General features: G+C 49.7%; 1 protein-coding gene and 1 long non-coding RNA gene across 5 annotated transcripts; both read left to right on the top strand.

The window, feature by feature from the left end:
- The first annotated feature begins 1433 nt into the window (after positions 1 to 1433).
- LYSMD2 (LysM domain containing 2) lies at positions 1434 to 22673 on the top strand. Of its 4 annotated transcripts, none has more exons than XM_008269000.5 (3): positions 1434 to 2103; positions 17579 to 17910; positions 22092 to 22673. In XM_008269000.5, the coding sequence occupies exons 2-3, from the start codon at positions 17579 to 17581 to the stop codon at positions 22132 to 22134; spliced, it is 375 nt and encodes a 124-aa protein (XP_008267222.1). In that variant the 5' UTR covers positions 1434 to 2103; the 3' UTR covers positions 22135 to 22673. The 4 variants fall into 4 exon arrangements, with proteins under 4 accessions (XP_008267222.1, XP_002717821.3, XP_089166468.1 ...); XM_002717775.6 differs by having other exon boundaries at positions 1434 to 2116; XM_070053368.2 differs by lacking the exon at positions 1434 to 2103 and adding an exon at positions 2242 to 2507.
- Positions 4512 to 6821, top strand: LOC149123102 (uncharacterized). Its single transcript, XR_016218141.1, has 2 exons — positions 4512 to 4751; positions 6589 to 6821. It is a non-coding gene; the product is annotated as an uncharacterized LOC149123102 (long non-coding RNA).
- Positions 22674 to 23018: the final 345 nt, after the last annotated feature.

Raw genomic sequence — 23018 nt, 5'->3', positions numbered from 1 at the left:
CACATGCCACATTCACAGTAAACAAGCTTATTTAGCCTTCAGCATCTTACTACACCTCAAGTCAACTACTTCTGATTGTGTGTGTGTGTGTGTGTGTGTGTGTATAGATACATAGATAGAGAGATAGATTTTATTTCACTGAGAGATGCACTATTGGAGGTAAAATGATGAGTCAGACCATCTATGCCTCCCAAAGCACATATCTGATGGAGAAGCAGAAGTCAAACACATGAATAATTCAAACACAAAGCACAGCTAGGTCAGTACTAAACATAAGGTTCAGACTGCCCTTATGGGTCAAAGGAGAAACAGTTGGGAAGGTGCGGAGAGGGACCACTGGGGAGAATCAGGGGGAAGAAAACCTCAGGGAGGATGTATCATTTGAGATAGACCCTGCAGATTTAAAAAGAATGATGGTACAGGTGGAGGCATAGCATATACACAGTGCAAAGGTTCGAACAAGGAGGCCAGTCAAGTGGTTTTGCTTGGCAGGCACATGTGGTGTGTACAGGAGGTCACAGGTTGGGGGGCACAGCCAGCACATAATAATAAAAGTAGAAATAATAGGTAGAATATCAGTGCGGGTCTATAGGGAATGCTGTTGTCCACGGGAGCCATGGAAAAGTTTAGAGTGGGAGGGTGATGGGGGACCACTTGTTTCTCTCCCATTAGTGTGTGTGTGTGTGTGTGTGTGTGCATGCATGTGTGTGTTTCCTGAGCTCTAGTTCCTTTGCCCCTGTCCAGCACGGCCAGCATCAGAACTTCGACCAGTGGATCAGACTTGCAGTCTCTTGACTAGCCTAAGCCAGTAGCTCTTCTTGGAGAGCTGTCCAAAACCGGAGAGGAACCAGGGCACTTGTTCCTAGTCCGTGTGCACCCACTCTGTGTGCCACGGGCCCTGAAGCCAGAAGGTCGCAGCCAGGGTGTTCAGGAGGAGAGAAGGGTCCGAGGCAGGGGACAAATGGGAGGTCTTGGCGGCTTTGGTGGTCATCCCTGGACAAATAATGACTTCAGGGTGTAAATGGAAGAAACGGGGGCGGGGGGAATGGCTGCAGTTCGCAAGTCCCAGGTGTTGAGCCAGGTGAATGGGCTGGGGCTGGTCAGGCTTTCAAGGCAGCCCACTGTGCAAAGACCAGCGAACCCCAAACAACTGGAGGAGTAGTGCAAGGCCACCCCTGGGCCTCACAAGCCAATTGCTCCCGGTGCAACGTTGAAGGGACCAGAGGCTGTTGGGATGAACCTGGGGAAGGGTGTGTGTGTGTGTGGATCTAGATGTTCTCTGTGCCGTGGACTTCGAGGTCACTGGGGTAACCGCGAGGGGGCAGGGAAATAGCCTTGGCGCTGGCGGAGGTTGCAGGTCCGAACAAGCCGGCCCCTGCTGGGAAATCGATAAAGGAGGCCGCGCAGAGCTCAGACTTTGTGCTGTAGCCCGGCTCTACGGGCTCGGCGCGGGAGTCCACCGGGGGGCCTAGGACGCTTACGGGGCGGCCTCGCCCAGCCCCGCACCCTCGCGGCGGCGCAGGGCCTTCCTCGGCCGGGCGGGCAGGGTGGAGCCTCAGCGTGCAGCCGCGCGGCTGCGGGAGCTCGACTCGCTCTTCCCTCTTGCAGGTGCGCGTGAGCCGCGTGTGCCGCGGGCGCCGGGAACAGCAGGACGTGGAGGAGGAGGAGGAGGAGAAAGGAGGCGCCCGCCATGCCCGGCCCGCAGCTCCCCGCCTCGGCCTCCCGCCCGCCGCCCCCGCGGCACGGCCAGCCGCAGCCCCTGTGAGGAGGAAGAGGCGGCGGCGGCGGACGAGGCGCCGCCCCCTAGGCGAGGCTCGGCGACCTGGCGGCCCCGGCAGGATCCATGGCGGATCTCACGCCCGCGCCGTCCCTGCGGGAAGGCGGCCCCCGCGCGCCGCGGGCCTCGGCCCCCTCGCCGCCGCCGCGCTCGCGCTCGGGCTCCGAGTCGGAGGAGGCCGAGCTGTCGCTGAGCCTGGCCCGCACCAAGACCCGCTCGTACGGCAGCACGGCCAGCGTGCGGGCGCCGCTGGGCGCCGGCGTCCTCGAGCGCCGCGTGGAGCACCGGGTCCGCGCCGGCGACACGCTGCAGGGCATCGCGCTCAAGTACGGAGTCACGGTGAGCAGGGCGCGGGGGCGGCGGCTCGGGCCCCAGCGCTGGCTCGGCGCGCGGGTGCCGCAGCCAGAGGGGCGGGCCGCCCGGGCTCCCTTCCCCAGGTAGCTGCATCGAGTTCCCGGGGCCCTGCCCCAGCTCAGACCGCCTCTGTGGCGGGAGAGAGGCCAGAGAGGACGAGGCATCCCTGATCTGCCGTTTACTCAAAGCCAAGCGGAGGCGAATTTGATTCTTTTTGTTAAGTCAAGAGTCAGGAAGGGTACCACTGTCCCCACTCGATGGTTATGGTTCCATCGATTCGACGTCTTTATTTAGAAGTGAAATTGCACCCCAGGGCTCACTGGTCACCGTGAATGTGACACCTGTCGCTAAGCAGCAGCCAAGAACTGTGTTCTAGGTGAGCTGGAGAGCTGTGCTTATTACTAATTTATAGGCGTCTGCGTCTTGGGGGTATTGCGTTTCACCTCTGGGAAGGGCATGGAAACCGGAGGGAACAAAGTGTTTCGTTAAAATTACTTATAATTAACTCTGAGCTATGTGATGGCCGTTTGACGTTGGAGCGCCGTGTCAGTTTTCAGTGTTCTTTCCCGAAGCATCTTGGACTGCAGTGGGAAGAAAGATGATCTTGTCTGTGTCTTTCCCTTAAAGCGAAACTCTGGCTGGCCCTTCGCCACCGAAGGGAGAGCCATCTTTTTGCATATGAAGTGGGCCTGTGTTTACCTTCTACCCGGCGAGCACGTTGAGACGGGGCCTTTGCAGCGCTGCCAGGTGCTGACTTGATCCAGCCAGGGAGCACCCCGTTCCTCCCTCTTGGGAAACCTTTGAATGAACTTAGAACTCGGGTCCTCTCTGTGTTAGTGGGGTCTGGCTTAGGGTTACAGCCAGAGCAGAGTCGACTGGGAACTACCCCTAGCTGCCCTCTGCTGAATGCGGGCTGCGTGCCAGGCACTGCGATTGTCCCGTTCCCTCTCGATGGTACTTGGTTTGACTTTCACAGGTAGCCTAGAGATAGGTGTGACAGTCTCCTCGTTAGTGAGGAAGGGGGGTCTTCTGGTGCATCTGACCTGCTAGGTGAGGGGTCTGTGGTATCCAGGGAGTGTTATTTCCCATGGCATCTTGTCACAGCAGTCTCTGGCCACTTAGTCCTCTGAGGTTTCACTTGTGTAGTTTCCAGCTGTTAAGCAGGTCTCACCTTTCATCAGTACCTGCTGTGTTGTCTGATAGAGCCTGTTTCTCCTGACCTTGTCACCTTTTTCCATGAAAGTGTAAGTCAGAGTTTTTAGTAGTTTTTTTTTTTTTTTTAAAGATTTATTTATTTATTTGAAAGGCAGAGTTACAGAGAGGGAGAGGGAGAGGGAGAGAGAGAGAGAGAGAGAGGTCTTCCATCCACTGGTTCACTCCCCAAATGGCCACAAGGGCTGGAGCTGTGCCTATCTGAAACCAGGAGCCAGGAGCTTCTTCCCGTTTCTCCCACCTGGGTGCAGGGGCCCAAGGACTTGGGCCATCTTCTACTGCTTTCTCAGGCCGTAGCAGAGAGCTGGATCGGAAGTGGAGCAGCTGGGACTCAAACTGGTGCCTGTATGAGTTGCTGGCACTGCAGGTGATGGCTTTACCCCCTTTGCCACAGCGCCAGACCCTTCAGTACTTTTTAAGGAAAGACTTGAGCTTTAAAGATGTTTGTCTCGAGTAGAGTGAATCGGAAACTCTAGTTTGTAATCACAATGATCCACTGCAGGGCTTCTCTGCCTTGGCACTGTTGAGGTTATGGAGAGGAGCATTCCTTGCTGTGGGAGGCCGCCCACGTATTTAGCGTATTTAGCAGCATCTCTGGCCTCTACCTGCTGGATGCCAGTAGCTCTCCCCTGGCCACTTCCACACATTGCCAGTATTGCTTTGGAGGCAAACTCACCCCTGGCCAGGAACCATTGGTGTATGGAGTATGTATCATTGCTTTGACAAAACTCTTAGACCCTTCTTCACTGGTTATATTGGACCAGTGAAAGAGATAGTACTTACTCTAACAGTGAAGTGATATTGCTGCTTTAGCTAAAATCTGTAGGTATGAATTTGTTTTACTCACTATAAATGAGATTTTAGGCGGAAGTAAAAAGACAGAAAGTGTTTTCATGACTGAATAGAAATGAGTTGAATGAGTTAAGTTGTCATATTCACAGCCAAGCTCACCTATGACATATTTAAATAGAGTCCGTGATGAGATGTTGGGGGTTAGAGACCCAAGGCGGTGCACCTGGAAATTCAGTCAGTCCAGGCAAGCAGTTGACCTGGCATGAGTAGAGAACAGCTCTGCTGTCTGCCTGGAGAGGAGGGACTCCCAGGGCACCTTCCGCTGCCGGCAGCTCCTCAGCCACCCAGCTGAGTCCAGGCAGGACTTCTGTCCCTTGGCGAGGAGCCTGGGAAAAGCCGGTAGTACTGTAGGCACCAGGAGGTTCCCAGAACCTCTGACAAGGGGTGAGATAGAGACCCGAGTGCCAGTCCTGGGTTCCCAGGGCACTAGGTTGGGAGCCGATTATCTGAAGTAGTGCTCAGGGGCTGGCAGCAGGGTGCATCTCGGGATAGGGGACTGATCCGTGCTCCTCAAACTTGCCTCGACAGGAGAGGGATGACTCGGGGCAGACTCAAGGTGATGAAGGATCCCCGCTGTCCTTGGGCCCAGGGGAACGCAATACCCAGAAAAGGAATCCAGAAATCTCGCTTTTTAGCAAGCATGGCCGCTTTGCTTGCTGCCAAAGCCATGTTCCTCTGGGGGGCGGGGGGGGGGTCCTTGTACTTGTTGTTGGGTCTTACTTGGAACACTCTTTCCCGAATGGTTGCATGCAGGGCTTGCTTCCTGGGTGTGTGTGTGGGTGGGTGGCTGGGTGCACACGGGCATGCTTGTGTGGGTGACCTGTCTGGTCACACAAGCCCCCTGCTCCCAAAGGCCTCACGCCTGGCTTAATGCTCTGCTGTCATGCTTTGCCATGTTCAAGCATTTGTGAATAGGGCCCCTCATTTTCACTTTGCATGGGGCCCTGGTTAAGTGATAGAGAGCTGATCTGGCTGTGTAAGTGCGTCACCGCCTTACAGACGGTCTCCTCTGTGAGGTCTTTCCTGGGCACCCGTGTCACGTTGCAGCCTGCCTGCACCCTCAGCACTCTGCCCCAGCTGTGTCTGTCAGCCATGCAGTTTTCCCTTTTTCTAGCTCGGCCTTCCTGGTGATATATTAGTGAGTAAAAAAAAAAAAAAAAAATCTATGCCCTTGGGGAACTGCATTTTAGTCTCTGGAGAGGGCAAGTAAACAAACATGGGATATTGATAAGGGAAATGAAAAAAAGAAATTAAGCCAGGAAGGCCCCGAGGGAGGACTAGTAGGGTTGGCTATGATTAGAAGTGGGGCAGCCAGGCAAGGCTTCCCTGAGAAGGAGGTAAGGGAGGGAGCTGTGGGGAGTCTTGGGAAGAATGTTCCAGGTAGAAGGAGCGGTCGGTGGTGCAGAGGCCCTGTGAGCAAGCATAACCAAGACATTCCTGGAGGTGTGTAGCTGGTGTTCAGCATGTGGTGGGTTATAGTTGGACCAGATCACTTAGGACCTTGAAGATCGTTGGATGAACTTTGGCTTTTTCTCCAACATGGAACACATTGGAGGAGTTTGAGTAAAAGAGTGACATGATCTGACTCATGGATTAAAAAGGGTCACTCCAGGGATGGGTGTTTGCCTGAGTGATTACAACACCTGTGTGTCCCACATAGGAGTGCCTGGGTTCGATTCCCAGCTATGGCCCCTGGCTCCAGCTTCCTGCTCATGCAGACCCTGGGAGGCAACAATGGGCTTAAGTGACTGGATTCCTACTATGCGACTGGGAGACCTGGATTGAGTACCTGGCTCCCGGATCTGACCCTGGCCTCATCCTAGTCATTGTGGGCATTTGGGGAGTGAATCAGTAGATGGGGAAGCCCTTTCTCTCTCTCTCTCTCTCTCTCTCTCTCTCTCTCTCTCTCTGTCTCTCTCTTTTTGTCTCCCTCTCAATGAAAACAAAATATAAAACAAAAGATCGCTCTGGCTGTTGCTTTAAGAGGCTGCAGGTGAGCCAGCACCAAGGCAGGGAAAGCAGAGCTGAGACTTTTGCAGTGATGTGGGTGAGAAAGGAGCATCTCTTGGACCAATGGAGGAGACAGGGAGGTAGTGAGAAGGGGCTGGGTTCTGTGCGGTCTGCAGAGAGGCTGTACACCTTCTGTTTTGTTTCCTGTTTAGTGTTGAGTCTCTCTGCCCTTGAGGTGGGTCTGGGGGGTCTAGGAGTTCCTTTAGAGGAAAGAAGAATGTGGAGGTTCAGGAACCTGGCCAGGCTGACACCACATAGACCTCACTTCTGCCAGTGACTTAGAAAATATCTTTATGGGGGCTGGCACTGTGGCGCACTCCTCCACCTGCGGCACCGGCATCCCATATGGGCGCTGGTTCTAGTCCCGGTTGCTCCTCTTCCAGTCCAGCTCTTTGCTATGGCCTGGGATAGCAGTAGAAGATGGCTCAAGTGCTTGGGCCCCTGCACCGTGTGGGAGACCCAGAAGAAATTCCTGGCTCCTGGCTTCGGATTGGCGCAGCTCCGGCCGCTGCAGCCATTTGGGGAGTGAACCAGTGGATGGAAGACCTTTCTCTCTGTCTCTCTCACTGTCTGTAACTCTACCTGTCAAATAAATAAATAAAATCTTTTAAAAAAATCTTTATGACCTTTCCCACCATTCCTTTGTAGTCATTAGTAGTATTAACTGATATTCATTGTTTCTTTACCTATTTTGATTAAACTTGATTTGTTTGAGACCGTGCACTAGATGCTGGGGCCACATCAGAATACATGTTCTGTTTTTATTCATGGTGAGCATTTAGCCTGTAGTTCCTTGAGAGGCCAGGGAACTTGTCTGATTCATCTTTGCATCTTCCATGCCTTGCCTGGTGCCTGGCACATGGTGGGTCTTCCGCCTACGTGTGGGCCTAATCCACAAGGAAGCATGACTGGCCTAAAACCATAGGCCCTGGAATAGGTTCTGGCAGACAGGGCCCGGGGAAGGGCCAAGTGAGGAGGTGCAGCCTATGGAAGGTTTGACCTTTGAGAATGGCCTTGAGGCCTGCTCTCCAGTCAAAGCTTGCTGCCCTTGCTGGAGCAGTTCAGGTTTGGGCATTTCCACCAGAGTACAAGGCGTTTGAGGAAGTGGGTCTGGGAAACTGAAACTGTTGGGCTGGGTTGAGAAATTATTAAACAAATATGGTTCAGACCTAAGATGTAAACTTGCCTGGGCTGGAATTTCCCTGGCTGTGTTTATGCCCTGTGAGACAAGCAGGCCCCTTCCCTAACCCTGTATTCTAGATTTAGCTGTTGCTTTTTCCATGTCCTGGCTCCTCCTCCCAATTGAGTCAAAGCTCTGGAGGAAACTGACCTGGCTCCAGGCTGCCACTTGAACTTTTTGTTTGGATTGTTTGGCAACCCTGGAAGAACCTCTGGAGAACAGTATAGAAACTGAAAGTAGGGAGGAGACGGGCAGCTGGAGTTGCTATTTGCATAAACTCTTTGCTCCCTGCCTGCAACCTGCCTGTCCTGGCCCCCTCTGTAGAGGCCGTCTGGCTTCCTGCAAACCTCAGTGACTTCCTGGGGTCTCCTCTTTCCCTTCCAATTAGCAGCTAAGCCAAGCTGTTGCTAACATTTCCCTTCCAGGCCTTACCTTGCTGCGAAGGGGTCAGGTGATTGTCCTCTTAGGGACATTGTGAGTTAGAACCTAGGTGCACAGAAATCTGTTGATGACTTTAGCCCCTCCTGCTGGTGGAGTTTGTTGACTGATCAAAATCAAAATTCAAGAGGCCGAGAGAGGGAGACACACACACAACTCTCCCATCCTCTTATGCACTCTGCACATGCCCACCATGGCCAGGATCGGCCTGGGGCAAAGCCAGGAACTGAGATTGAAATCCAGGTCTCCCACATGGGTGGTAGGACCCCAGTCACTTAAGCCGTCGTCTGCTGCCAACCAGGATTAGCAGGAAACTGGAGTCGGAAATCAAATCTTGGCACTATGCTGTGGGATGCAGGTATCTTAAAATGAGGCCAGATGTCCATCCCAATTTTTATGTGTGTGTGTGCTTAAAGATTTTATTTATTTATTTATTTATGAGGTAGAGTTATAGACAGAGAGGGGGGAGAGACAGAGAGAAAGGTCTTCCATCTGCTGGCTCACTCCCCATGTGACCATAAAGGGCCATCATCTGCTGCCTTCCCAGATCATAGCAGAGAGCTGGATCAGAAGAGGACCAGCCAGGACACAAACCAGTGCCCATTTAGGATGCCGGTGCCAGAGGCGCCCCAGTTTGTGATTCTAATACTCTGAAGAAAAACTGGCACTGTGGCATAGAAGGTTAAGCCTTGGCCTTTAGTGTTGACATCCTATATGGGCACCAATTTGAGTCCTGGCTACTCTGCTTCCTATCCAGCTCTCTGCTAATGTACCTGGGAAAGCAGTGGATGATGGCCTGAGTGCTTGGAACTCTGCACCCACGTGAGAGACCTGGAAGAAGCTCCTGGCTCCTGTCTTCAGATCTGCCCAGCTCCAGCCTTTACAACTATTTGGGGAGTGAATCAGTGGATGGAAGATCTTTCTCTCTGTCTCTCTCTCTTTCTGTCTATAACTCTGCCTCTCAAATAAATAAATAAATCTTTAAAAAAATAATCTGAAGATACAAAGGAAAAACCAACTGAAACTGATTCAGTTTTCCTATTATGTTCTTACAACACACATCACTTCTTTTTTTAAAAAAGATTTATTTGTTTATTTGAAAGGCAGATTACAGAGGGAGATGGAGAGAGAGAGGCATCTTCTGTCTGCTGGTTCACTTCCCAAACAGTTCCAACAGTCAGTGCTGGGCCAATTGGAAGACAGGAGCCAGGAGCTTCCTCTGGGTCTCCCACGTGGGTGCAGGAGCCCAGCACTTTGGCCATCTTCTGCTGCTCTTCCCTGCCCATTAGCAAGGAGCTGGATCAGAAGTAGAGTGGCTAGAACTCGAACCAGCGCCCATATGGCATGCTGGTGTCACAGATAGTGGCTTTACCCACCACACCACAGCGCCGCCCAGATTTGACTTTTTTGAACTATTCTTGTAAATGGACTCTCAGGTAGTATTCTGAGACAGTGTGGCGAAGGAAGAGATACTTTCTTCTCATGAGCTGGTGGCAGTGGAAGGGCTGATTGCTAGCAACACCCACGAGGTACCAAGAGACAGAGGTGGGGATGAGTCTTGGGGGAATCGTACAAGTCTGTTTTCTTTTCTGTAAAATAATACTCAGGTGAGAGTTTTACGTGCATATAGAAGTCTGCTGAAAGCCACACGGTGCCGCGTAAGCGTCAGTTGCTGCACATCCTGGCAGGGTTTCCGAAGGGCCCCTCCTCCTAAGGAAGGAAGAGCAAGGAAACTGCTGACCCTCACGTCCCCTGTGAGGCAGGTACACGATGATAAGGGCTCAGTGTCCTATTGGAGGCCACACCCATCAGCTGATGTGGAGGTGCCCTTTGGGGGAAGTTTTTCAAATTCCCCCCATAGTAAATTCACCTTTACAGGAAGAATTTACAGGGGAGTCATTTTAGATAAGCTATTTTTTTTAAAAAGATTTATTTATTTACTTGAAGGAGTTACACAGAGAGAGAGAGACAGAGACAGAGAGAGAGAGAGAGAGATCTCCCATCCACTGGTTCACTCCCCAATTGGCCGCAACAGCTGGAGCTGCACCAATCTGAAGCCAGGAGCCAGGAGCTTCCTCCAGGTCTCCCACGTGGGTGCAGGGGCCCAAGGACTTGGGCCATCTTCTACTGCTTTCCCAGGCCATAGCAGAGAGCTGGATTGGAAATGGAGCAGCCAAAACTTGAACCAGCGCCCATATGGGATGCTGGCTCTTTAGGTAGCGGCTTTACCCACTGCGCTACAGCGCCGGCCCCTTCCTTTTCATTCCTTTCTCAGGGTAGAGGGGAGAGCCAGCAGCTGAGAGAGCATTTTCATTTGTTGGTTGGCTACCCAAATGCTGTTTGTAGTAAGGACTAGGTCAGGCCTAGGCCAGGAGCTGGGAACTTGATCTGGGTCTCCCACATGGCTGTCAGGGACCCATGTACTTGAGCCATCATCAGCTGCCTCCCAGGGTATGTATTAGCAGGAAGCTGGAGCCAGGAGTCAGAGCTGGGAATCAAACCCAGGTACTCTGATGTGGAATAAGAGTGCCTTAACTGGGATTCTAACCGCTAGGCCAAACGCCCAGTCCAAATTCATTATATTTTAAAATATTACTTTTTTTTGTTTGTTTAAGATTTATTTATTTATTTGAAAGGCAGAGTTACAGAGAGGCAGAGAGAGAAAGAGAGAGAGATCTTCCATTTGCTGGTTCACTCCCCAGGGGCCTCAACAGCCGAAGCTGGGCCGATCTGAAGCCAGGAGCCAGGAGCTTCTTCCTGGTCTCCAGCTTGGGTTTAGGGGCCCGGGGACTTGGACTGTACTCCACTGCTTTCCCAGGAGCATTAGCAGGAAGCTGGATCTGAAGTAGAGCAGCCAGGACACATCCATATGGGATGCCCAACACTCACATGGGATGCTGGCGCCAGAGGTGGTATTCTTTACCCACTATGCCCATAGCACTGGCCCCTTAAATTAGTTTTTAAAAAACCTTTTCCAAACCTTTTGTTTAGGGGCTGCACTGTGAAACAGTGGCTTAAGCGGTCCCTTGGGGCACCTGCAAATGCTGTCAGATGTTGATTAGAGTCTCAGCTACCCTGCTTTCAATCTAGATTCTTGTTAATGTGCCTAGGAAGCTGTGCCTGAAGGCTCAAGCACTTGAGTTCCTGGGAGACTCAGATGGAATTCCTGGCCCCTGGCTCTGACCTGCCCCACCCCATTTGGGTGAAGCCATTTGGGGAGTAAATAAGCAGATGGAAGACCTCTGTCTCTCTGTCTCTGTCTCTGTCTCTTTCTCTGTCTCTGTCTCTCTCTCTTGTGATTCTGCCTGTCAGATTAATAAGTCTTTTTTTCTTTTGAGGGAAAAAGCCCTTTTATTATACTGTGGGGGCAGTGACAACACATTGTGTTATTTATCTGGGCTTGTTTATGTGAATTTTTCTTTATATATTCTTACTTTGGAGGAGAAAATATTTTTAAATAGACTATTACTCCTCCTTCCTTCTCTTTTGCTAAGTACATGTTACGATCTGTGTCTATCAATTGCTTTCTCACGTTATTTATTTATTTATTTATTTTTGACAGGCAGAGTGGACAGTGAGAGAGAGAGACAGAGAGAAAGATCTTCCTTTGCTGTTGGTTCACCCTCCAATGGCTGCCGCGGCCGGCGTGCTGCGGCCTGCGCACCGCGCTAATCTGATGGCAGGAGCCAGGTGCTTATCCTGGTCTCCCATGGGGTGCAAGGCCCAAGGACTTGGGCCATCCTCCACTGCACTCCTGGGCCACAGCAGAGAGCTGGCCTGGAAGAGGGGCAACCGGGACAGAATCCGGTGCCCCGACCAGGACTAGAACCTGGTGTGCCAGCGCCGCAAGGCGGAGGATTAGCCTAGTGAGCCGCAGCGCTGGCTTGCTTTCTCACTTTTAACCAAATTTAATTATAATGGTTGCTAATATCTTTGAGTGCTTCCAGGGTGCCATATCCCATGTATTATTCTAAATACTTTACATGAATTGATCTCTGTTTAATGCTTGTAGCAGTCATATTATGTGGAAGGAACTGTCACTGTGTTTATCGTACGGATAAGACAACAGGCACAGAGGGTGGTTAGGAGGTGGTGAGGCCAGCCTGTGAACCCTGAAAGTGTGGACCAGGGCCTGTGCTCCAGGGACTGCCACAGACGAAGCACACTCACCTGTTCTCATCTTCGGACTCGAGTCTGAGTTCCGCCTCGGTGCTTACGAGGTCAGGTTGCCCTCGGTGTTTTAGACACTGGGGTCCTCCGTGTCATCTTGGAGTCCAGACTGTAAAGGTCAACATGGAGCTTCAGTGCTTGCTGATGATACTGAGACAGGGAAGATGCCGCCCTTGGCTTCAGGAAGCTCAGTGGCAGGGCTGTAGCCAATCAGTTTTGGGCAGGGTGTCCCAGAGCCAGGGGAACCCTGCCCTGCACTGCCTGTGGCCTCTCACCACACCCAGCCTCTGACTCTCTCACCTTGGCTCATGCTCTCTATCACTGACCCCGAGCCTGGCCTTGGTGGCCTGTCTTGCTCTGCGTGATACATGGGTCAGCCAGGGGCCGGGTGGGATGCAGGTAGCATGCTCCAAGCGTATGACCCAAGAGGGGTTACTGGAGGCACACCAACAGCGTGAGAGCAGGGCTAGGGAGAAGGCAGGGGGACGCACCCAGAGACCAGCAACAGCAGGAGGACTCAGCCCTAGGCCTGCAGGGCCAGGGGAAGACAGGCAAGCACTGGAGCTTTGGAGGAGAGGCTGCCTGATGGGAGCCTGGCTCAGGGGAGCGCAGCCACCAGAGGCACAGTGATTCCACCCTGGGAACTCCAGCTGGGACTCTAAGGACAAGGGGTATTGGATTCATGCAGTTTTTTTTTTTTTTAATTAATTAATTTATTTGAAAGAGTTATAGAGAGAATGGGAGACAGAGAGAGATCTTCCATCGAGGTTCACTCCCCAAATGGCTGTAAAGGCTGGGGCTGGGCCAGGCCAGAGCCAGGAGCCATGTATTCCATCCAGGTCTCCCATGTGGGTAGCAGGGACCCAAGCACTTGGAACATCTTCTGCTGTCTTCCCAGGTGCATTAGCAGGGAGCTAGATCAGAAGAGGAGCGGCCAGGACTAAAACCAGCACTCATGGGATGCTGGTGTCGCAGGAGGTGGCTTAACCCACTGTCCCACAATGCCACCCCCAGATCATGCAGTTTTTAAAAAGTTCCCTTCCCAGGGTTTAGAATAGGCTCAAGAAGAGTAGGGAGGCCATAGGGAGGAGAGTGTGAGTTTAAAAGGAGGCTAACCTGCAGGAAATAACTCACTGCCCATTTGTGGTTACTTCCCTGGGTTTGTCTTCTATGCGGGTTCCTCTGACTTGTGTTAATTCATGCATGCATCCTCAGCATGTGGTGTTGCAAGATCTTTGTGGAGACGGGAAGGCTACAGAAGGAACTCTGTGTCCCCTGGCTGTTCCCAGGTCTGCTCAGCAACTCAGACCCTGGTGCTGCTCTCAGGTTCTGACCCCACACTATGCCCAGGCAGCAGTTACTGTTAGCAACCTCAGACCTCTTCCAGGAAGGACTTCAAAGGGCACTGTATCAGATCTCCCAGGGCTCTTTCAGTTACAAGGGATAGCAAACTTAAATTGGCCTAAGGGGAACCCCAGCCAAACCCAAAATGGCTCATAGTACCGAAAGGTCCAAGGGTATTTTGGCTTCAGGCTATGACCCAGATACCCAGATACTCTCCTCTGGTGGCTTGGTTATCAGGTTCCCCAAGGTGGCAGGATGACTGCCTGCGGCTCCACACATCTCCTTCCAGCAGGAGTAGAGAACTTTGCCCCTCCCTGTCTTTGCATGTCTGACAAGTTCTGTCACGCAAGCCGGGGCCCTGTGATGCTTCAAAGGGCAGGAATGAGTCCTGTGCTCACCCTGGAGCCAGGGCAGGGCTCAGGGCCATGGGACTCCTGTGCTGTAACAGCAACTAAGGGCAGCAAAATGTGAGCTCCTAAAGTCAGTAGAACAAACTTGAACTTGCCATAGGCAGTGTACTCAAGCTATTTAACTCTCCCACACCTAAACGTAAACTAGACCAGAGATACTTGGGATTTATGTATTTTAATTTTGTCCCTAAAATGTACCTGCCCATGTGTATGGTCTCTCTCTCACTCTCTCTCTCTCTCACCCTTGCCTGCTCTCCTTAAACTAGAAACTAGAACACAAAGAACCACCCCTTCTATCTCTATTCTTTAATACAGTATCTTTTTAAAAATTAGTATTTAAAATGCAGAGTGACAGAGAAAGAAAAAGAGAGAGAGATCTTCCATCCACTGGCTCATTTTCCAAATGGCCTCAAAAACCAGGTCTGGGCCAAGCTGGAGCCAGGACCAGAAATTCCATCTTGGCCTCTGTCATGGATGGCAGGAGCCCAAAAGTTTTGGGCCATGTTCTGCTGCCTTCTGAGATGCGTTAGCAGGAAGCTGGATTGGAAGCAGAGCAGCCAGGACTTGAACCAGTTCTCTGTGACAGCAGCAGCAGCTTAATACAGTATCTTTTTTTTTGAAAGGAAGAATTGGAAACAGATAGAGCAAGATTTTCCGTCCATTCCCTAAATGGCTGCAATCACCAGGGCTGGGCCAGACTGAAGCCAGGAACCTGCAGTTCCATCTGGGTCTCCGGCATGTGTGGGCAGGGGCCCAAGCACTTGGGCCGTCTTTGACTGTCTTCCCAGGTGCATCAGCAGGGAGCCGGATCAGAGGTAGAACAGCCGGGGTTTGAACCAGCACTCATATGAGATGCCAGTGTCGCAGGTGCCCCCTTAACTTGCTGTGCCACAGTGCCTGCCCTGTGTTTCTTTTTCCTTTTTTAAAAATTATTTATTTATTTATTTGAAAGGCAGAATTAGAAAGAAAAAGAGACAGAGAGAGAGAGAGAGAGGGAGAGATCGATCTTCCATCTGCTGGCTCATCCCCCAAATGGCCACAATGACCAGGGTTAGGCCAGACCAAAGCCAGAGCTAGGAGCTTTTTCTAGGTTTCCCACGTGGGTACAGGGGCCAAGCACTTGGGCCATCTTCTGCAGCTTTCCTAGGTGCAATAGCAAGGAACTGGATCAGAAGTGGATCAGCGGGACTTGGACAAGTGCTCATGTGGGATGCTGGCATCGCAGGTGGCAGCTCAACCAGCTGTGCCACAACTCTGGCCCCAGTATCCTTTAGTTATTTCTTAAGGTTTATTTATTTATTTGAAAGGCTGCTGAATCACTTCTCAGAAGCCCACAATAGCCAGGACTGGGCCAGGCCAAAGCCAGAAGCCAAGAACTTCATCTGGGTCTCCTCCACGGGTGGCAGAGACTCAAGTACTTAAGCCATCATTTGCTTCCTCCCAGGCATATTAGCAGGGAGCTGAATAGGAAGTGGAGTAGCTGGGACTCCAAGTAGACCTTCCAATATGGGGATGTGGGTGTTCCAAGTGGCAGCTTAACCCACTGCACCACAGCACCAGCCCTGTGGTATCTTTAAAAAGAGAGAGAAAGTCTTTAAAGGTTCTGTTTGCATGGATCCAGCTTCTAATAAGGAAACAGGAGGAACAGGATGCATTTATTTGACTGTTGTTTTTGTTGGCTGTTTGAAGCAGAAATATAATTTCTTTACCCAGAATCAATTTGGCATTAAAGGCTCCCCATAATTTGGTTCCATTTCTCATGCACTTTAATCTGGACATTGTAGAGACATCAGAGTCAGGCAGAAATTCCAGTTGAAACATTTATAGAGCTGGAGGCACTTGTTTCAATCAATCACTTCTTGTGTGCTTTGAATTTCACATTGCAAAATGGAGAGGAGTTAAGTGCCATCTGCTTCCAGGCACTCTACGAGTCAATCTCTCTTTCGCCATTTCCCCGTTCTCTCTCTTCTCTTCTCTCTATTTGCTGTCGATGTAACATTTTTTTTTTTTTTTTTGACAGGCAGAGTGGACAGTGAGAGAGAGAGAGACAGAGAGAAAGGTCTTCCTTTTGCCGTTGGTTCACCCTCCAATGGCCGCCGCGGCCAATGCACTGCACTGATCTGAAGGCAGGAGCCAGGTGCTTCTCCTGGTCTCCCATGGGGTGCAGGGCCTATCTCATTGTCTAAAACAGGCATCATCTACCTTTCATGGGAAGAAATCTAGACAGTTGAGACAGGTACCCAGGAAACACATGCAGATATACAGTCTATAAATGTTATATCTAGGCCGACGCCGTGGCTCACTAGGCTAATCCTCCGCCTTGCAGCGCTGGCACACCGGGTTCTAGTCCCGGTCAGGGCTCCAGATTCTGTCCCGGTTGCCCCTCTTCCAGGCCAGCTCTCTGCTGTGGCCCGGGAATGCAGTGGAGGATGGCCCAAAGTACTTGGGCCCTGCACCCCATGGGAGACCAGGATAAGCACCTGGCTCCTGCCATCGGATCAGCGCGGTGCGCAGGCCTCAGCGCACCAGCTGCGGTGGCCATTGGAGGGTGAACCAACGGTAAAGGAAGACTTTTCTCTCTGTCTCTCTCTCTCACTGTCCACTCTGCCTGTCAAAAAAAAAAAAAAAAAAAAAAAAAAGACAATGAGATAAGTAACAAGCTCCTGCTCCTATGGTTCGTGTTGATGGAGCTGGGATTTGAACCAGGTCTGTGAGATCCGGGGGCGTGTGTGTTTAAGTCATTGCACCAAACTGTCTCACGTAGACACTTCACAAGCAAAAGCGCCAGGAATGAGATGCCACGGTGCATGTAGCCTGGCTGGCGTGGGGCAAGTCCCCGGGGTTGGTAGGGCAGGGAAGTCTCTAGACACATTTTACTGCAGTGTGCTAATAAGCAAGAGTAGGCTTTTCCCCAGGAGGCTCAGAGCTAGCAGAGTTTGGGTCGCATCCGCACTGAGCAGCCTGTGGACTCAGGCATGCTACTCAGTGCCCTTGAACCTCCTCCATCTTCTCACTGTGAAAAGGAGCTGGCTGTATCCAAACGGCAGAACTGTTAGAAGGTTAACTGAGAACGTACACCCACTCTGTTCCTGCACTAAATCCTGCCTTCTTCATCTACCAGTTGTGTGAGTCCTTGATATATATAATGTGTTCAAACCTATTGTTTCTTTTATTTGTAAAGTGAATCTTCCAGTACTCATGGGGTAGCAAAGACATCGCGTGTAAAGGACCCCTCCCCTCCTCTCCTCGCCTGTCCCATGTGCCCGTCCTTCAAGGCTCATCTGAAATCCAAAGAATCAGAATCAGAATGCTGCCTTCCAGAGGAGCACTTCCTATTGCCTGCTGCCCCTTCTATCCCATTCTTTCAGATTCCGGCTCTATGTCTGTCTCTGCCCCGTGGGTTAGACTCACAATTCTAGACTTCTAGACACGTAGGAAACATCCTACAGGTAAAATAGCAACAATAGTAAGTTTTTTTTTTTATTTTTAAGGAAAACAGGTAATAGAAATGTTAAAACAAAAATGGAGTCTAATAAGTAAGTGCTAAAAATTCTACTTTTTTTTTTTTTTAACTTCAGAGACTGAAGGCTGTTTTGTAGGGGCAATAATATAGTTGGGGTGGGGGAAGTCTAGTGGGAAGCAGGATTTTTCCTGACATCCTTTAGATAACTGCAGAAATCTGGGAGGTGACCAAACCCCGGAGAAGAACCTTGAATCCAGAGGAAGTGTTGTGCACACCTTACTCGGGAATGGCTGTAGATCTGTGTCGTGGGATAAACCCTGCTTTGCACCTGTTACCTGTAACTCGCGTTTCCTTTTTTACATTTTTAGATGGAGCAGATAAAAAGGGCCAATAATCTGTTTACCAATGATTGTATATTTCTGAAGAAAACTTTGAGCATCCCAATTATATCAGAGAAGCCTTTGGCATTTAATGGACTGAACTCCATCGATTCACCAGAAAATGAAACTGTTGATAGCAGTTTTGCTCAGGAGGAGCTGCCAGTGAGGGCTGGGGAAGACCTCCCTCCTCCCAGCCCCCAGGAACCTGATGTTCAGCCCGGGCAGCCTGAGGAGGTGACAGCCAGAGATTTCCTGCAGAGGCTCGACCAGCAGATTAAGTTATCAACACAGGCAGCCAAGAAACTAAAAGGAGAGAGCAGGTAAAGATACCCTGGGACACGTGCCAGAGGCTGAAAAAATTGTTCTTAGGATGTCGTCACTTGGCCAGGTCTTTCTTTTCTTCTCTGTTGCTTTAAAAGTTATAGTTCATTCTAGAAAGCCATGTTAATATGTGAAATCCAAGCAGGTAACTTTGCGAGCTGCACAGGGTTTTATCTGTTGCAGTGCTTTTGTCTCTCTCTTTTTTTTTTTTTTAAAGTTTTATTTTTATTCTCTTTATTTGAAAGGCAGTGTGGCGCTGTGGTATAGTGGGCTGAGCCTCTGCCTGCAGCACCGGCAGCCCAGTTCATGTCCCACTTATTCCCCTTCCGATCCAGCTCTCTGCTACTGGGAAAGCAGTGGAAGATGGCCCAAGTGCTTGGCCCCTGCACCTGCAGTGAGAGACCTGGAAGAAGCTCCTGGCTTTGGGTCGGCCCAGCTCCAGCCATTGCGGCCATTTGGGGAATGAATCAGCAGATGGAAGACCTTTCTGTCTCTCCCTCTCTCTTGTCTGTAGCTTTAGTTCTCAAATAAATAAGTTAAAAAAAAAAAAAAGGCAGAGTGACAGAGAGAGATTCCATGTTTCCATCTTCTGGTTCACTGGTGCTGGGCCAGGCTAAAGCCAGGAGCATGGAACACAGTCTGGGTCTCCCATGTGGGCAGCAGGGACCTAAGTACTTGAACCATCACCTGCTGCATCCCAGGGTGCACACGAGCAGAAATGGAGTAGGGTTTAACCCCAGGCACTCCGTATGTGGTATGTGAATCCGGAGCAGTATCTTTTTTTTTTTTTTTAAGATTTATTTATTGATTTGAAAAGCAGAGCTACAGAGAGAGGGAGAGCCAGAGCAAAAGAGATCTTCCATCTGCTGTTTCTCTCCACAGGTAGCCACAATGGTCAAGGATGAGGCAAGGCTGAAGCCAGGAACCAGGAACTCCATCCTGGTCTCTCACAGGAGTGCAGGGGCCCAAGCACTTGGGCCATCTTTGCTGCTTTTCCCAAGCGCATTAGCAGGGAGCTGGATCAGCAGTGCAGCAGCCAAGACTCCAGCCGGCGCTCATATGGGATGCTGGTGACTCAGGTGGCGGTTTAACCCACTGCACCACAGTGCCAGCCTAGAGCAGCGACTTACTGTGCCATGTGCCGCAACGGTTGCCCCTCTTCTTTCTTTTTTTTTTTTTTTTAAGATTTATTTATTTATTTGTTTGAAAGGCAGAGTTACAGAGAGGCAGAGAAAGAGAGAGAGAGGTCTTCCATCTGTTGCTTCATTCCCCAAATGGCTGCAACAGCCAGAGTTGGGCAGATCTGAAGTCAGGAGCCAGGAGCTTCTTCAGGAGCAGGGGCCCAAGGACTTGGGCCATCTTCTACTGCTTTCCCAGGCCATAGCAGAGAGCTGGATTGGAAGAGGAGCAGCCTAGACTAGAACCGGTGCCCATATGGGATGCCGGCACTGCAGGTGGCGGCTTTATCCCTTACGCCACAGCGCTGTCCCCCATCTCTTATTTCTTACAATAAGTTTGCTTTAATAGCATCATGGTCCAGCTACTGATTCTGCATAGCAGCCAGATATGAGCATCTCCTTGACATCTTCAAGGAAAGCAGCACTCTAGAGAATACTTAATAAAAATACTGTTCCTTATACAATTTGTCAAAGATAGTGCCCATTATTTTTCCATCGTTTGTTAAGATCTCATTGAATGTCTTTCTTTTTTAAGCATTTCAGCTTTTTTTTTTTAAAGATTCATTTTATTTATTTGAAAGAGTTATATATATAGAGAGGGAGATGGAGAGAGATCTTCCATTCACTTCTTTTTTTTTTTTATTTTTTTATTTTTTTATTATTTTTTTTTTGACAGGCAGAGTGGACAGTGAGAGAGAGAGACAGAGAGAAAGGTCTTCCTTTGCCGTTGGATCACCCTCCAATGGCCGCCGCTGCAGCCGGCGCACCGCGCTGATCCGATGGCAGGAGCCAGGATCCAGGTGCTTTTCCTGGTCTCCCATGGGGTGCAGGGCCCAAGCACCTGGGCCATCCTCCACTGCACTCCCTGGCCATAGCAGAGAGCTGGCCTGGAAGAGGGGCAACCGGGACAGAATCCGGCGCCCCAACCGGGACTAGAACCCGGTGTGCCGGCGCCGCAAGGTGGAGGATTAGCCTATTGAGCCACGGCGCCGGCTTCCATTCACTTCTTCTGAGGGTGCAGGGGCCCAAGCACTTGGGCCATGTTCTAACACTTTCTGAGACACATTAGCAAGGAGCTGGATCGGAAGTGGAACGGTGGGCACTTGGACTGGCAGCCCTGTGGGATGCCAGCGTCATAAGCAGCAGCTTAACCTGCTGTGCCCCAACCGGCCCTGAGCTTATTTCTTTGGTTTTTAGTATGGCCCTGGAGCAAACCTTTCTCCTATTGAACTGGTTTCCTTCTTCCTTTATGATTTCAAGAAGACACAACCTACATTGTTTCCTTTTTCTTTGCCCTGACTACTGGGAAATTTGCTACTAAAATTGATGCCGAGGTTCAACTGTCGTAATATTTCTTGTGGTTAATATATTGTCTTTTCTCTCTTCCATAGTCCTTGTTTTTTATTACTATTTTATTCATCTTGGTATATGTATTTCCTTTGTTACAGGCATCTCAGATCATTTGAGAATGAGGTAGAATATGGAAAATATAAATGAATATAATTAAGTATAAATTTAATATATTAAAATATAATTTAGTTGTGGGCATTTGGTTCATTGGTTAAGTTGCTGCTTGGGACACCCACAGCCAGTCCTGGAGGACCTGGTTTGAGCCATGGCTCTTCCGCTTCTGATCCAGCTTGCTGCTCTAATGTGGATTGCAAATAATGTTGTCAGTATTTGAGTCTCTGCTGTATATATGGGAGACCTGGTTGGAGTTTGGGTTCCTCACTAGGCCTGGTCCAGCCCTGGCTGTTGCAGGCATTTGGGGAGTGAGCCAGTGGGTGGAAGATCTCTGTCTCTATTTTTCCTCCCTCCCACCCCAGAAACCTTTTATTTAAAGAATACAGACTTCATACATTTCATAATTGCAGCGTTTGAAACAAGGTGTTTCTTCCCTCATGCTTGCCCTCCTTCCTTCCTCCTCCCTCTCCTATTCCCATTTTTATTTCTAAGATCTGTTTTCAATTAACTTTATACACATATAACTAGCTCTGTGTTAAGTAAAGAGTCCAACAAATAGTATGAAAAAAATTGTTCCTCAACAGTTGAGACAAAGTCATTGCTTCCTAAAGTGTCAATTTTACTTCTATTCTGTCTCTATTTTTCAAACAAAAAATAAAATCAGTAAATAAGGAATTTATAATCTATTTTTTAGATGTATTTTATTTATTTGAAAGACAGAGTTACAGAGAGAGAGGTCTTCCATCCTCTGGTTCACTCCCCAGGTGGCTGCAACAGCCGGAGCTGCACCTATCTGAAGCCAGGAGTCAGGGGCTTCTTCCGGGTCTCCCAAGTGAATGCAGGGGCCCAAGGACTTGGGCCATCTCCTACTGCTTTCCCAGGTTACAGCAGAGAGCTGGATGGGAAGAGGAGCAGCCGTGACTAGAACGTGCTTCCATATGGGATGCCGGTGCTTCAGGCCAGGGCCTCAGCCCACTGCGCCACAGTGCCAGCCCCAAAATTTATAATCTAAACCAAGATATATACAATATTATTTATCCCAAATTACTGAGGTACATCTCAATAGGTATCTGTTCTATACAACTTTTGAGGCAAACACAGTAACATTGTGAGTTGATATATTCCTTCCCTTCTTTGGCAGATGGGTCTATATTTTAAAAAATTTATTTGAAAAAGAGAGACAGAAGACAGACATAGAGATGTCTCCCATCTACTGGTTTACTTTTCAAATGCCCATAACAGCCAGGGCTGGGCTTGGATGAAGCCAGGAGTCTGGAACTCAGTCCAGGTCTCCTGTGAGGGTTGTAGGGACCCACTAGTCGAGCATCACCTGCTGCCTCCCAGGGTGTACATTAGCAGGAAGCTGGAATCAGGAGTGGAGCTGGGACTCAGTCCCAGGCACTCCACTGTGGGCTGTGGGCATCTGAACTGAGCCCAGCACCTCCCCCGAAGCTGGCTTTTACGCTGTGTAATATGTGTATCTTTTAATTTTCTGGGTACAGGTTTCAGCACTGACTTTCACTGTTTCTCTTCCTCAGAGATGAAGAAAGTCCCTATGCAACTTCCCTCTATCACAGTTAGGTGGTGAAGGGCAACACTGTCACCCGGGTTAAGAGATGCTTGGACCACAAAGACTCCAACAGCGAAGATTCGGAAGCATTCCTCTGGATTCCCGTAGTTCACGCACCTTCTGCAGCTGCGCTGAAGTGATTCGCTCCTCCTGGCTTTCCACAGTTTTAAGTCTCTGTTATGGCATGACAGCAACATTGCATCCTCAAGCTCACCATTTTTGCAGGGGTGGTTGGTAGTTTCTAGACGAGCTTTTGTAAATACTGGTTGACATAAAGCATCAGAGACTATTTATATATATATATATATATATATTTAGGCTAAGAAAAGGTTTATCTCCTGATGAAATCCTAGTTTTGTGAAAGACTTGGTGGTTGTTTACGTGATGCTGAAATTGCTGCGTGTTTATAACCTAAGTGCTATATATATATATATATTTCAATATGTATTACATATTCTGTATTAATACAAAGAACCAAATTTTGTCTGCTATTTTGTAAAAAAAAATAAACTACAAAATTCTGAATGAGAAAATAAACTATGTTTGCATATTTGAGTCCTCAATTTTTTCAACAAATGGGAAAGTAAAATAGATTTTTTAAAAATTTATTTGAAAGCCAGAGGGAAAGAAAGAGACAGATAGGTTTGAGTTTACCCCCAGCATGGCTCCAATCGCTGACGCTGGGCCAGGCTAAAGCCAAGAGCTGGGAACTCCATCCAGGGACCAAGTACTTGAGCCATAAGCTGTTGCCACCAGGTGTGTTAGCAGGAAGTTGGATTGGAAATGGATTAGCTGGGATTCAAACTGGCACTCCATTATAATGTAGGTATGCCAAGCCATGGCTCAAACTTACTGTGCCCTAATGCCTGTTCAAAAATAAAATAGATTTTTAAAT

Source organism: Oryctolagus cuniculus, chromosome 12 (assembly GCF_051225735.1).
Source record: "Oryctolagus cuniculus isolate XC-2025 breed Fujian yellow rabbit chromosome 12, ASM5122573v1, whole genome shotgun sequence".
Taxonomy (NCBI): domain Eukaryota; kingdom Metazoa; phylum Chordata; class Mammalia; order Lagomorpha; family Leporidae; genus Oryctolagus; species Oryctolagus cuniculus.
The sequence above is the reverse complement of the archived record's forward strand: the minus strand, read 5'-3'. Positions and strand labels throughout refer to the sequence as shown.

What these genes read in the sequence shown, in the direction of transcription:
- LYSMD2 (XM_002717775.6), top strand. Translation starts at nt 1,844, where the DNA reads ATGGCGGATCTCACGCCCGCGCCGTCCCTGCGGGAAGGCGGCCCCCGC. An exon ending in CGCTCAAGTACGGAGTCACG is followed by an intron (nt 2,117 to 17,578) that starts GTGAGCAGGGCG and finishes TTACATTTTTAG; the next exon opens with ATGGAGCAGATAAAAAGGGC. An exon ending in AAACTAAAAGGAGAGAGCAG is followed by an intron (nt 17,911 to 22,091) that starts GTAAAGATACCC and finishes TCTCTTCCTCAG; the next exon opens with AGATGAAGAAAGTCCCTATG.